Below are 15,892 nucleotides of genomic sequence, written 5' to 3'. Positions count from 1 at the left end.
AGAAGAGGGAGAGAGGCAGTATATTAGAGAGCTTCTTTAAATTCAGAAGAAGATTGGTCATCGTACACATATATTTAGATTTCTATAATAAACATGGTCAAAATTACTGAACTTGAATACATGAAGTGGGATAGTCAGATTCTGCAGCTTCAGTGGCTTAAGAAACTTCCAAGAATACATCCAAGGAAAAATCTTGTCATTGGCCTCATTTGGCTGAGGAGAGAGCCAGAACTAAGATGTCATTGCCTTATTCAAGCCAGATGAACAGAGATAAAGGGACAACTGAAAGTGATTATGGTAGGCAGAATTTCAAAATAAGACAGAGGAAACATAATAGAAACTGAAAACTTGGGACCTTGAACCCACCTCAGTGTCTATTTTCTTGAGAGACTTGATCAAGTTTTAAACTCAAAATCTTAGATTTAAAAGTAAGTTTACAATATCTACCATTAAGACAAGTGTTTTTGTACCTATTTTAATGTTTTAATAGAAAAAGGGTGCTGCTGACTCAGGTTTTATTTCATGTGTTTTAACATAGCCCTGTGTGATATTTCACAACTAGAAACATTGCAGTCATGCCAATGCAGGAAGGGGAACTAGAAAATGCAATCCATTAAAAAACAAACCTGAAACTCATTCATTCAGTAACTGGCAAAGTGAAACGCCGACATAAGCAAACAGCATCAATGGTGAAAATACACAAAAATCTTAAATACTAAATTGGCTTAAGTTTTAGTCATCTGAGGTATCATAAGCAACACAGATAAGATTTTTTTAAAGAATATATGACTTTAATTGACTTTGTCCCTTTAATGATAAATTTACAATGAAAATGACATGTCCACCATAATTTTGATATACAACATGGCTACCACCAATTTGCTGCAAATGCCTTTGCATTATATTTGTTTGTGGCAGAGAAGTAGATTTGACGAAAATAAATTCTTATACACATCCACCCTTGTGGGATTAATAGCAAGATGAAATATTTCAAATTAAATAAATTAAGATAAAAAATCATATAAAATAATATGAACATTCCTCCTGCATCTCCTCAAGCAAGTTTTTCCTCAGCACACTAATACACCAACCATCATAAGAAAAAAAGTGAAGAAACAAAATGTGTTTATTGAGAATGAGGCAAAAGGATCCAATTGACATTGGCCTGATTTTTACCTTATAGATTGGGGTAATAACTTTTCCTAACTTCCAATATTGACGTCGGTCCACCCCCAGAACTCTGAGTCCATTTGTATTGGGAAGAGCACACATGGCTAATAGATACATGGCACCCGTGTAACTTCTGGTGCATTTGCTGATCCTCTGAGGCCCCTCTCCCAAAGGCTGTCAAAGATGCTAGTGGCAACTCCTCTGATACTTGCCACGGACAGGTCAAGTGGAGACGGTTTTGTTTAATTTGGAAGAGTTTGCTCTGCCATCTCTCCGTGCTCCCACAATGTGTACTCAAGCATTAGTGGACAAGTACATCAAATAAATATCAGATGAAAGCACCCAAAATAGGCTGGATAACGCAAAGAAAGGATATATTTTAGTGTATGGTCAAAGAAGATATTCAAAGCCTCCATTGTTGCTTCTAGAAATGTCAGGACAATTCAGAAATGTCAGTTCCTTTACCGGTTTCCAGATTGTAATTGAAGGATCATGTAGCTCTCTCGCTCTTTGTCTCTCTTTCTCTTTCTCTAAATAGGTCTATAAAGATCAGCTGGAAAGTGCAGACGGAATTGTTCACTGGTTAGCTTTACTTAGAGCTACAGGGTATATATGTGCTTTGTTTTGTCTTATTGATCAATCTAGCTTACATTTTTAGCACACACAAACAAAAATCAGGAAAAAAGAAAAAGTCGATGAAAAACACGAACAACACAAAACAAATAAGGTTCCAATCGTGCAAATTTTGCTTCACTGGATAAAGCACTTCTTGACACAGTAATGTCCAGAATCCCCCTCCCCCAGAAAAATACAGGACTGAGACTGAAGCCATTCTTTTTTTTTTATCCTTTTTTTTTTTCCTTTTTTTTTCTTTTTTTTTTTTTTTTTTCCTTAAGGCTATACAACACAAAGAAATAAAGCATGGAAAGAACACCTCATTGGGCTGAACACTTCATTCTTCTGGCTCTGGAGTGAGCCTTTGACAAAGCAATTGTGTGGTCCAAGTTACTTGTCTCACTGGGACAACAAGAGAAGAAAAAAAAAAGAGGAAAAAATGAAAGAGAGGAAAAAAATAAAAAAGAATAAGAAAGTCAATGATCCCAACAATAAAATCCAAAATTGACTTTACAATCACAGGTACAAATTGCTCAGGTCGATAATTTCATTTCTCCTAAAGATCACTGTCGTCTAAAACTAATTAGAGGCGCAGGTTCCCGAGGAATTGTCAATATTCAAAGCAAATGTTGGAGTTTAGAAGGTTATCATTCTTCTACCGTGACAGTCTGACGGGGTGACTGGAAATACTGTCATGTGCTGCCAAGTTCAGGGTGTCGTTAACAATTGAATCCTTGCTCCGGCTCATGGATCTGTCTCCTATTTGGCCTTCTTTTATAGCGGAAAGACTAAGAAGCCGGAAAAGGTTGAATATTTCCACCCTCCCATGAGGTTACCCCTTTCCAGTTTGAGATGCACTTTGTCTTCTCTTTCCATGTGGAGCAAGACCCCATTGCTGGCTGCTTCTCTGGTGACGTCCTGATCCCCTGCAAAAGCTGAAATCACTGGGTAGCCGTTTTGCATTAAACTTACCTAAAAAGTGCAAAGAGAGAGAATCTGACTTTTCTCAATACTCTCAATGACTCTTTTCCCTGTGCACATGACTTAACTTTCGTGCAGGTTAGAAACAGGGTTGAATTAAGCTAAGACAATGCGTAATTTCTGTCATGCATACAGATCCTCTTTACTAAAATAACCTACAGTCTCATTCTTCATTTGCTGGTTTTGTAAATGCACTTCAGTGTCTAGAAATGAGCATTTGGGGCACAAAAAAAAAAAAAAAAGGAAAGACAGCATCTTCTTTAGATCACAACCCACCTGGATGGTTTGCCTGTTATAGACCTTGACCACGTGGAAACTGAAACTATATATCCCTTTTCTTGGTGCTACAAATATACTGGAAGCAAGATCAAAATGGTTGCCAATATTAACTAATACCTGGAAAGTAAACAAACAGACAAAACAAAATAAAAACAAAAACGAAAATACAGAGAGAGAGAGAGAGAGAAATCAGACTCCACCTTAGAAAAGTGCCAGTGCAAATCTGACATGAGCTCCATGACCGATACAAAGCCTAGTCGAAATGGCATTTGCAGCACAATTAAAAGTGCATTGCAGGGGAAAGGAGCCAAGTTACAGAGGCATTTAAAAAGCATTACAGTTCATAAAACGATTTAGTTATGCAACAATGATCTCCAAAGCCTGTTAGATGAAGTGCAAATATCCACACTGCACTGTCAATAAAGCAAAGGTGGCAGAGGCGGAGGGGAGGTGGAGGGAAGGAAAGAAGGGAGGGGAAAGAAGTGAGGGGAAAAAAAAACACCGAACTCATCAACTCCCAATGTAAATGTATGTTTTTTAGGCAGAACTACTGAAATCGGACCTGCCCTCACATTTAATAGGGTATAAAATTAAAATCGCACTGCAGAGAGGTATGAAGGAGGAGAGAGGATGCTCAGTAACATCTGCCAGCGCATGCCTCTCTGTCCCTCCGGAGGGCTGTGCCGCCTGGCCCGCACCTTCCTCAGGCGGCCGGGGTGGGCCTGCTCCTCCTCCTGGACAATAATCTTAATTTGTCACATATTTCAGTGTCTTTTGAAAGAAAGAAAAAAGAGAAAGAGTTGAGCTCTCCGGCAGATGTGCAAAGCCTCACTCGGAAGCGGCGGCCGCATCCTGCCCCGGCAGAGGCTGGTGGTGCGGAGCCCGCCGATTCGGCGGGGATCCAGCCCCGGCTCCTCCACTCGCTCCCTTTCCAGACGCCAGCGACGGGCAGCCTGAGTTGGCTCAAAAGACAGGGGTAAGGAGGGGAGAAAAACCCGCTTGTTCTTGGGGATGCCATGCGGCGAGCGAGTGGGTCCGAGACGGCTGCTCCGCCGTGCCTGCTCCCGGGGCGCCCCGGCCACGCTCAGCTTGGCGGGCTACAACCTCTGTTTCAATGATGAAAAACACGAGGAAACAAAAACAAAAACAAACCCCCCCAAATCCCGAGCCTTTCTTCCCAAATAGACAAATCCTATTGTTTCCAAGAAAGGAAAAAAAAAAAAAAGAAAAGAATCCGTTATTGTGGGAGCACCGAGGGACGAACGCCTCCAGACTCTTGAGAACTGAGCATTGCGGGGTAAAGCACCTAAATATGCTATACATGATGCAAGTTTTTTTTGTTTCTTTGTTTGTTTTTTCCTCTACTGATCTGACTTGAGATTTTGTATGCGAGGAATAGTTGTGCAAACTCATTAGGAGGGACAGGTAGACAGATGAATGACAGGCGGACAGACAGATGAAAAAAACCAAACAAAACCAAACCAAAACAAAACAACAGAGAAAACAGTTTGCGTGTGCTAATTGTGGCTGACTGCAATACTACTTCAGGAGTCAGAGGCGGTAAGAAAAAAGTAAATTTCATGACAAAAATCAAGCGAAAGGACGGGGCACGGGCTCCGGGAGGCAAGCCGTGCTGCGGGGAAGGGGCAGGACCACCAGGCCGGGCTGTCCGCTGCTCTGCCCGGCGTATGCCATGCAGGAGAACGCCGCTCCGTTATAACCCACCGGGGACATCGTTCGCCTCGTTTGATAACGCGGGAAACACCCTCTTCTTCCTCAGCCCTCCCTCCCCCTGAAAGATGCTGTAACATTGCCAAACGCGCTCTGAACAGGTAGATCTGGCGACTCCCCACCAGTAAATCTCTGTCCTCCCCTTGCCCTGAAAACGAGCATTACCGCCGGAGCACCGACGGGGCGACGGGCACCCTTCCCCCCGCGTCGTCCCTGATCGCCCGGGGCAATCCTCGGCTGCAAGGCGCCCCCGCAAGCGTCCGAGGCACACAGGTTCTCGGGTTAAAGAACTCTTCGAACTACCGATGGGGCCGGGCAAGAAGTCAACGCCCCCCCTTCCCACCCCACCACCACCCCAGGAAAGCCCCGCAGCCACCTAAAAGAGCTTCCCAAACTCTTTCTGGGGGAGTTGAGCGATAAAATGGCTCTAGAGCGGGTGGGTCAGGATTAAAAGATGGAAGAGGAGCAAGAACGAAAATAAGCGCGTAGTCACGGGGGGACTGGGGGCGGAGAAGCCCGCGCAGGGAGGCGAGGGGTCGGCCGGCGCGGGGGTGGGGGGCAGCGAGGGCAAAGCAGGCGGCGGCTGACCTGGTCGAAGTAGATGGTCATGGTGCGGTTGCTCATCTCGGAGGGCTCGTGGTTGGTGCTGCGGGTGGCCGAGAAGGCCACCTTGGCGCTGCCCGAGCGCACCGAGATCCCCAGGGAGGAGGTGATGGCGCCGTCGGCCGAGGGGCTGGAGTCGCACACCACCAGGCACTTCCCCTCCAGGACGATGGGCTCCGTGTCGTTCTGCGCCCGCACCGGGCACCCGGCGGGCAGCAGCAGCAGCAGCAGCGGCAGCGCCGCCGCCAGGCAGCAGCAGCAGCCTCCCGCCGGCTCCGGCAGCGCCCCCCGCCGCCGCCGCCCCATGCCCAGCGCCGGACCGCCGCCGCTCCGGCTCGCCGCCGCCATGCGGGCGCCCCGCGCCGCCGCCGCCGCCGCCGCGGGCGAGCGGGCGGGCGCGGGGAGGCGGAGGGGGCTGCGCACCTGCTGCCGCCGCGGCGCCCGGCGGCCAGCGCTCTGCGGGACGGCGGCTGGGCAGCGGCGGCTGGGGCCGCGCCTTCCTCCCCTTCTCCTCCGCCGCCGCCTCTTCCTCCTCCTCCTCCTCCTCCTCCGCGCGGGGCGAAGGAGCCTCCTCAAAGGGCGGGCGGCCCCCAGCAGCCTGGCAAGGGCAAAGACGGCGGTGAAGCAGAGTGAGCGGGCAGGCAGGACTCGGGCACCGCGCCGCCCGGCAGCGCCCCACCGGCGCGGGGTGTCCCCTCCCCGCCCCGGGCGCCCCAGCCGGCACAACAGGTCTGGGAGGGACCTCGCTGCCCGGCGTCTCCTCTTTCTCCCGAACCCCGTCAGCGGGGGGTCCCGCAGCTCCAGCCGTACTTCGAGGCGGGAGGAGAGGGCAGAGCGGCAGATTTCGTCCCTGAACCCGCGGTGGAGCGCCCCGTGGGCGCCTCGGTCAGTCCCTTCCCACCCCCACGGGGTCTCCAAAACCCGGCTAGGTCCCACGGCCCCGCTTTCTACTACGTCTGCGAGCCGGGTTTATGTCGGTCTCCTAACGCCCCAGCCACTACGGGAGGAGATTTTCTTCTTACTGTTATTGTCGTTGCTAATGCCCCCTCTTCCCCTCGCTGGAGCTGCCCCGCTATCCCTAGGGCTCGCAGGGGGCCGGGGAGTCCCGGAGCCCCCTTCCCCGCCACTGCGCTGCCCCGGCCGGGCTCTGGGAGCCGCCGCCGCCCTCTTCCTCGCCCGGGGAGCTCGGGCACCGGCTTGTACTTTCCAATCCTTTGTCCCCAGGGCAGGCTACCCCCGCTGTCGCCCATCCCGGCGGCTACCCAGACTCTCGGGAACCCGGCAGCGGCAGGCTCGGATATCCCCCGGCTCCCGCCCCGGAATGCACACACATCGCAGGAGGCAAAAGCTCACCCGGCGTCTCCCTGGGAAGTTGCATCTCAGTTTTCCCCGCTCACCAGAACACACTGAGATCTCGCTGCTGGGAAATCCCCCCTACGCTTCCCCCAAGGCATCTCCCCCGCCGCCCTAACCCCGCGGTTTGTTATCGCTATCATTTAAAATCGCATTTTGCAAAAGAAACAGCCGGCGGGGAGGAGAACGGCCTTTTTACCTGGGAGGTCCATGACGGCAGAGGAGGGCTGGCTAGGTAGCTCGTCCGTGAACTTGTATTGCTTAGAGAAAATGAGCCGAGATTGCGCTGGCAGAAAGAAAAGGAAACAGGAGTCGCCTCTTTCTCTCCCGCCCATTGCCAATAATCTCCCCTCCACCTCCCCCCCCCCCCCGCAGCCGCTACCACCACCCCACTTCCTCCCTCCTCCCCCCTTCTCACACACACACACACACACACACACACACACACACACACTCACTCACTCACTCACTCACTCACTCGCACCCGCCCCGGATTCAGACGTCGCGAGTGGAGTCGAGCGTGGCCCCGGCCCCCCCCCCCCACACCCCAAGCCCTGCCCCGGCCAGGCGCCCCACGCCCCGGTCCCGCACCCCGGCCCCAAACCTTGGAGCGCCGCGGGCAGCCGCGGCCAGGCGCGGGGCTCCCACCGGGACGACCTGTCCGGGGCGCCCCGCCACAGCGTGTCACCGGCGGCTGGGAAAAGCCGTACCCCCGCGTCCCCCCTTCTTCCTGCTCAAACCTGTGGGGCTGAAACATCCCGGTACGGACCCGCCACCGACACGTTAGCGCTTACGGGCCAGCGCTGCGGCCGAACCGCGCAGCATCATGAACTGGACGCTGTTAGGTATTCACAGACTTTAATAGTGATGATAATAAAAATAATAGTATTCATTAAAAAGGACACGTTGTTCGGGGCACTTCACGCCGTAAGGCCGCGCACCGCACCCCGAAAGGGCGTGTTCCCCTGCCAGCACTCCCGCACCCCGGCGCCCAGCCCTCGGCGGGGACGCCTCCTGCAGCGAACGCTTTCTTTCCCGGCCCGGGACCCTCTCCCCCACCCACTCCCGCCCCTCCCGGACCGGGACCCGCACCTCGACCCGCGCCCGGCCCCGCCCGCGGCTCCGCGCCAAGAGCGGGCGCGGGGCGCCACCTGGCGGCGGCGCGGGGCGGCGCCTCCTCGGCTGGGTGGGCCGGGCCGGGCCGGACCGCGGGGCCGCTGGGGACAGGCAGGGAAGGAGGGAGGGTCGCACCGCGTCAAGGGCGGGAGGGAAAATCCCAAAGGGCAGAGCGTCAGGCCGGGGAACTCAGTGGCCGCCCCCTCCCGCCGTCCGCAGAGCCCGGGCGTGCTGCGCTGGCGGGTGCCTCCTGCCTTAGGGAGCGGTAACGATGATGTATGTCACGGTCAAGGTTATCATCAGATAGTACCGGCTGCGAATGTTTCGTGCGTCTCACCTCGTGTAGTTGCTGCTGAGAGCTTAGCAGCGATGCGAGGGAGGGTAAGGCGAAGCTCTGGCAATGAAGTTTTGTGAAAAATATTGCATTTCTCTCCATTGCAAATTGGTTTTCTGGTTGCATTGTTTTCCTAGGGATCCTGGTTCTCATACTTCAGTATCTGAAAGCAACATGTCAGAAAACTGCATATAAATCTAAATGGTTGCTCTTGATATAGAGAAAAAATTGCAGGTGTATCTCAATAGCAAAATTACGATCTCATCTATGAATGAGCACTCCTCTGTTTCAATCTTCTGCTATAAGCACAAGTAAGGAACCCCTGTGGATGTCTGCCTGATGATTTGCACGGAGAAATTAATCATGCCTTGAAATCGCAGCTAAGCAGTGTGCAGGGAATTCCTAACCTATAGCTCCTTATTTCAAATGAGAATTTTATACTAAGCCTGAAATACTTGTGTTTAATGGTCTTTTTCCTGAGTTCAAGCACGGAGGGATGAGAGCAGAAAGCTGAAAAGTGCAGTGCATTAAAAATACCAGAAATCAGAGCAGGAACCAGTCTGTGACTGTAAGGCAGCACCTATTCTGCAAGACAGCGGAAAGGACCACAGAAATTCCTCCAGAAGACACCAACACTCAATCTTGCATGGGTCTGGTATGCTGGGGAGCTGCTATTATTTCTCTTTAGATCAGACTACTCATTGATTATGACTCTCTTGTATAAACAAGGAATGAAAGCAAAGCCAAAAGATTTGTTCCTTGTTTTATATGACTTATAACTATAGGCTCGGTGGTGAGGGAATGATGGCATGTCATCACTTCTGCCTGCTACTTTCAAGAAAGATGAGCATAAGAACTAAAGGGAACTGAAAAGCCTTTAAATCCAATGTGCATCCACAAAAAAAAAAAAAAAAAAAAATTAAATCTTGCCTCTCTTTTAATGCAAGGGATGAATCCCACATGTACAGAAACGGCTTTCTCCTTAGATAGTTAACCAGCAAAAGGACCATCAGTACAAATCAGTATAGCATGAACGGAAAGGAGGAATAATAAAATAAGAAAATTTATTTCTAATAAAATATCTAATTATATGACTTTTACAATGTTTATTAGAAAACAGTTCCATGCATTACTTCTAATTAAATATCGTCTTTAATGAGATAAACCTGCAGCCTTCGTGGAGTTATGTAGCTGGTGGAAGGATATCGGCATCTTTACTTCTTTTGTGAGTGGCAAGATTGAAAATACAGATTTTGAAATTATTAACATAGGGAAATGCAGCTCACTCAGTTATGGATTGACTTCAGAACGTGTAGGTTCTAAAGTAGATGAGCAGATAAGGTATTTGCAGTCCTCTTTCTTGAGCTCCAAGAGTTAGTTGTAGTTGGAAAAGAACTGTGTAATCTAGCTCATCCCATTTTTCATCACTTTGCCAAGACTGTTACGAATACAAACATTTCTTCTAGAGACATGTTGAACTTGATGGTGTGGGAGTTCTACAAGAAACGAAATCACTCATTTCTTTGGAGCCTTCCTTAAGCTAGCACTCACCTTGAACTCATTTAAGCCAACAGCTTCAAGGGGAAAAGCTTTTTGTCTCATCTACTAAATCAAGTTATCAACAGAAGGGTATTTTGATCAGCAGCTTCCAAGTGTTTCCCATATATTATTTACATTAATGCCTAACAAAATGGGACACTTCTTTCAAAAACAAAATACTTGCATATCTGTTCCTGAAATTATTTTACAGATATTTGCCTGTTATCAGGATGTTACATACACGAATACAGAGAAAGAAGAAATGTTGTTTTGATGTGAAACATACTGTTGTCTACCCCTAATATTAGGACAAGTTTGTGGCAGGGACACAAATCCATTTCCATGATCAGCCAAGGTGCAGAAGACGGAGTCCTCATTTATTAAATAGGCTACAATTTAAACCACTAAACATAGTCTCTATGGATTATTTGGCCTTTAAAAAAATTTTTGCTATAAATCAGAAAAAATAGGATTTAATAAATCTGAGTCTTTTTTCTTTACAGGCATACCTTTGAAATACAATTTGGTGATAGAGAAAGTGCAGTCTTCTGTACCTATCCTGTGATGACCTCCATATTAATCACAAGTTGTGGTTAAATTGACCAAGGTATATCCACTCTCTGTGAGAGCAGCCTCTGTTTTAAACTTAACCATCAGTGTGACTAGAAGAATTATACGTAAATTCAAATCAGTATTTCATTCTCTAACCTATCAGGGCATCAGGGCAGATTACCTTGTAGCTACCAGCTATGGCAAAGAACGTATAACTCTCTGTTGATAACATGCACAGCATTCTCAAGTGTACACAACACAGAAAAAAATTGCCTAATAAATAAGAGTTCATTCACAGAGATACTTAAACTTCTTTTCTAGCCCCTGACACTTAGAGGCTCACACATCAACCAAGGCAGTTATATTTTCTTCTGCACAGGAAGATTCATCATAAGATGTTTCGGAGGTGTCAGTTCTCAATTGCAAAGGGCCTCTCCTCATCGGAATATCAGGACTATAGATGGAAGATTTTGCATGACCCATCTTCACACGGAATATCATGTCTGATATAACTTCAGAAATATTTGCATAAGATTTTACACATTGAAAATAAATATGTTTAATTCCCCAAGAACGTTTTATTTGTTCATGTAAAAATATCAGAACAACCCAATACAGCAGTGTGTTTTGGCATGTAAAACTTTATTTTCTTCCATAAGATACCTTTAATTTCAATAATTTATTAAACAAATAGTGAAAGCATGATATAACGAAAAAGAATAATACATTAAAATATTTTTATTGAAATATAATTCATCATAGAGTTCTGATTTAATACCATTTAATATCAAATTGGATCTCTGAATGTCGTCTCTTAACATTCACAGTTACTTTGATAATACTACTTTTTCTGCAGATGTGCAAACTTATTGAACCATTGTCAAAGCTTGTCTTCAATAAAATTTTTGTGTGACTATTATTTTATTGAAATATTCTTAAATACAGCCTTGTACACCCCATAGAGATGAAGCAGACATGAAATACCGAGTAACTTTGTAGCGGTAGCAGAGCTCTTACATATGGTTGTACAGTGATATTTAAATGCACTCTTCTAAGACCAGTTTGCAATGTCGCTACCTTACATACTGTACCAGAAATGTTCGACAAATAGCCCCTGCAGTGAAATGGCTAGCACTTAGCGACATGCCACCATACTCTGTTTAATCCCTCTCGCTTAATGGAATTTCAGCTCCAGGAGGAGAGGGGATTAATAATTTTTAAGATGAAAGTTACTTTGCAGTGTCTTTTTTCTAACATCATGTTCTGACTCTGTTATCAGCCTCTTTGACTAACGCATTTTTAGGCCATTCAGGTTTGCTTGGGAGAATTCAGAAATGAAGATGTTATATCATTAGAAAAAATTAGTGCAGAGAACTTTTTTTTTCTAAACATAAACAGATAAAAAATGTTCAGACAATGTGCACACCTTCACTGGTGTGATCTGTGTGTTCAACACTTATGTCCAGTTTTCAAGATTTAGTGTGTCCTCAGAACAAACTCTATTCTACAACGTTGAGCAGCTCTGCTACTCTCTGAATTCCTTCTTCACAGAGTAACAACTTTTAACTAGATAAATGATGACAGCAACCCAGTGTGCCTTCCAAAGACTGGACACTTTTTATGCAAAAACAGAAGGCACTTGGGAGAAATGTTTACCGCAACATCAACCAGTACATATACTTATTTCTTTTATATGTAACACTCAGCATTGCTTGTGTGCCTTAGATTTGGGTATGCGCTTTCCACTCATACAAGCTTACAACTTGATCTTTTAAATAAGGAAAACATATTTTTAAAATGTAACTCCTGACTAGCTAACAGAATTAAAGGCTTCTTTCATTCTCTTGCACCTGCAAAAATGTATGTGTCCACCTAAAACCATCCCCTCTGAGCCTCCCAACTGAATTTAGAGACTGAAGACTTTAAATGAAATGTCTCATCAAAAAGTTGCTATGCACAGCATGTTTGCAAGTTTCATTAGAGGAGATTCAGGATCATAGCCAATATATATAAAGTTCTTTGAATTTTATATATGTTAGCTATTTTATATATACATAAAAATATATCTTATAATAGCTTACAGATATTGTATATTTCATAATATATGTAGACATTACAGAAATATTACATACTATAGGTATTGCATATTTCATAATATATATACATATTACAGAAATATTGGATACTATAGGTATATATTAGGTACATACAGATATTATGTGTTAGTTCCATGTGGGGAGAACTAGTGTTTTTAAACTGTATTTTTGCCATTGACTTTCTTGCTACTGGTGAGATGTTGCTATGCAATGTCAGGCAAATGTGAAATTTGAAACTAAAATACGGACTATTTTTTTCAGAAGAGAGAATCTTAAAATAGGACTTTGAAATACAACAAAGAGATGCTGCAGCCTTCAGTTGCATTACTTGCCTCCTCTAGTTCATTCAGCTAGATTTCAAAGCAGGCCTTCCAGTTCTAATTGGAAAACAAAGTTATATCGAAGTGAATATTTTTACTGATGCATGATAATTTGTATTAGCAGAGAAGACTCTGACATTTCTGAAAACAATCCACAGAAATAAAAATATATGGAACAGATAGAAGATCACATTATTAATGCTTTCATTTAGTTAGTTCTGAGTTTAGCATTTCAGAACACAAAACCAGGTTTGAAAAGCAATGCTGTAGAAGACTGTCTCTTTAATGGGATACAGGGAAGGAAATCTATAACTCTCTTGTTCATACATTTCTTTACCTCAGTGTTTTGTTCCTTCGTTTTTTGATTCTACTTGAAAGCGCCATACTTTTTTTTTGAGAAAGCAACTGCTCTGTAGACAGACCTCTGTACCTTGTCTCAAGTTGCACGCTCACAAAATAGAAATATAAAAAGCTCTACTTACTTTGGAAATCTTATCCATTATACAGAGCCATAACCATTCTGGTAGGGAGCAAAATCACCTCCGTTCAGTATTTTTAAAATTATTTTTTCTTCTGAAATACATAAATCTGTGATGCAACCAAAAGACTATTTATAGCTTTAGAGTATTAATACTGTGTATGTGTTTGGTCATCTTTACACGCTCATTCCACCTCAGCACACGGCTGCTGAGAACTCTGATGACATATGAGAGACGCAAAAAATGTGAGTCTTAGTTTCCTTCATTATGTAACGAAAAGCATCTCTGGCTGTTGATCACTTAGTTGTGTATTTCGTTTGGTTTTATTTGTGTCATGTTTTTTCACTTTTCATCCACCAGAGTTCGCTATTTCCACCAATAATTAACTAACGTTATCAGCGAGATTTGTTGTCAGACATAGAATGCTGCTGCTCTGCCTGTAGAACTTTATTTGAAATGGAGAAGACTGGAATTCCTCATCCAAAGAACACTAACAATTTGATCCCAACCGACAAAAATGGTATTTCATCCAAGGTCAGCTTAGAGAAAATCCAAGGAGCCATTGGATTGTTGAAATGTTGTCTAGGATGCAGGAAGTTTTACACCCATTCAAGGAGTTCACGTCCTTGATGTGAGTTACGGATGCCTCACTTCAGTCACAGCTCTGTGCTGCTGCAGGTTTCAGCTCCACTACTTATGACAGAATTTCATATCTCTTAAGCTTTTGCAGGTCTGTGAAGATTTCTGCTCTTGCCTCATTAGAAATAGTTCTGAATAGTGATATTTGTCTCCTTTGGAAACACCAGGAAGCATACAGCCAGTCCAGAGCCAGTCATTGTGCACCAACACAGCATTAGGTTGTTTTCTTCCAGAATCTAAAGCTTTTACTAAGTGCAAGTGCAAGGTCCTGCACTTGCTTCTAGGCAATACCCTGTATCAATACAGTCTGGGTGGAGGATGGATTGAGAGCAGCCCTGAGGAGAAGGACTCGGGGGTGCTGGTTGATGAGAAGCTCAACATGAGCTGGCAATGTGCGCTTGCAGACCAGAAAGCCAACCGTATCCTGGGCTGCATCCAAAGAAGCATGGCTGGAAGGTTGAGGGAGGTGATTCTGCCCCTCTACTCCACGCTTCTAAGACCCCACCTCGAGTACTGCGTCCAGCTCTGGAGTTGCCAGCACAGGAAAGACATGGAGCTGCTGGAGCAAGTTCAGAGGATGACCACAAAAATAATCAGAGGGATGGAACACCTCTCCTATGAGGAAAGGCTGAGAAAGTTGGGGTGGTTCTGCCTGAGAAGAGAAGGCTCCAGGGAGAATTTACTGCAGCCTTTCAGTTCTTAAAGGAGGCCTATAAGAAAGACGGGGATAAATTCCTTAGCAGGGCCTGTTGCGATGGGACAAAGGGTAATGTTTTAAACTAAAGGAGGGTAGATTTAGGCTAGATATAAGGAAGACATTTTTTACAATGAGGATGGTGAAATACTGGAACAGGTTGCCCAGAGAGGTGGTAGATGCCACATCCCTGGAAACATTCAAGGTCAGGTGTGAAGAAGCTTTGAGTAACCTGATCTAGTTGAAGACATCCCTGCTCACTGCAGGGAGGTTGGACTAGATGACCTTTAAAAGTCTCTTCCAACTCAAACTATTCTATGATTCTTTGAAAAAAGGTTTTAGCTGTTAGGACTGTAGAGATATCGTCACAAACCATGGTGATAGATGCAATGGCAGATCTCTGCTACTTTTAAACAATTGAATTATGAAGTATGACCTGTCCCATTCATCTTAGTGGCTGCTAAATTGGATGTCCCTGAAAACACTTGTGACATGTCACTTCTTTCAGTCTTCATCAAAGCACGTAGGAAAGGGTGGAACATTACCTATCGAACGCTTGCATAATCCACTGTGAATGAAAGCTCATTTAGGCTGGATGAGGCCCAATTAGGGAGTCAAAACCAGAGTATGGTAAATGTCTGAGATTCTCAAGGGAATGGAAAGGGGAAGCCACTGAGAAGAAGCTGGCATATGCAATGCCAAAGGGGCAGAGAGCCAAGCCCAGGGGCCTGAGGTATATATGCCACTGTGTCTGGAATAGTTATCGGCTTTACTTTTAACAGTTTCATTGGAAAAATAATTTAAAATGAATTTTCTGTCCTGAACTGAACCTTTGGCATATCTTACTGTTTAGTCATTCCTTGCTCTCCTAGGAAGTATTGCTACAGGTGAGAGAGATGTTTTTGCAAAGTAATTTGTTGATCTGTTTTGAAGGATCTTTATATGTGTTTGTACCATACCTCTGGGAAACCACATACACCTCTGATCATATCCTTCGATTTAGGCAGAACTCCCAGAGTAGTAGACTCAGGTGATCTTTCACCGTAGAAGGGCTCACATGGCCTGATCTGTGCCTGTCCCAAACACCGAAGACCCAACATATTCTATTGCATGTGACTGCATAGAAAAATAGTGGCGTCTGAAGGCACAGACCAAAAGAGATGACACAGAAGCAGTCATTCCTGTCACCTTTTGCTTTTCCTTCCAGGGAATTGTCAAAACACTCAGTACAAGAAAACAACTGTAAAATTTCAGACATTTACATCAGGGACTTTGAGGTAGATTTAGCATTTCCAATTCTAATACTGAGGCCTTCACAAAGAATTTCACCTCTGAAGCTTTTTCAATGCATTAGATTGAACGACACAAAATTCAATTACTTTAAATTATAG

The 15,892-nt window shown here is 45.4% G+C and overlaps 1 protein-coding gene across 1 annotated transcript; it reads right to left on the bottom strand.

Moving 5' to 3' along the window:
• Positions 1 to 2,559: 2,559 nt before the first annotated feature.
• Positions 2,560 to 5,727, bottom strand: CBLN2 (cerebellin 2 precursor). The gene is made up of 3 exons (XM_086609176.1): positions 5,365 to 5,727; positions 3,043 to 3,162; positions 2,560 to 2,757 (listed from the first exon to the last, which is right to left on the bottom strand). The coding sequence occupies exons 1-3, from the start codon at positions 5,725 to 5,727 to the stop codon at positions 2,560 to 2,562; spliced, it is 681 nt and encodes a 226-aa protein (XP_086465302.1).
• Between the last annotated feature and the right edge of the window lie 10,165 nt (positions 5,728 to 15,892).

This window comes from Tauraco erythrolophus, chromosome 3, assembly GCF_009769465.1.
Source record: "Tauraco erythrolophus isolate bTauEry1 chromosome 3, bTauEry1.pri, whole genome shotgun sequence".
NCBI classification, from domain to species: domain Eukaryota; kingdom Metazoa; phylum Chordata; class Aves; order Musophagiformes; family Musophagidae; genus Tauraco; species Tauraco erythrolophus.
Note: the sequence above shows the minus strand (reverse complement) of the source record. Positions and strands in the feature narration are given on the sequence as shown.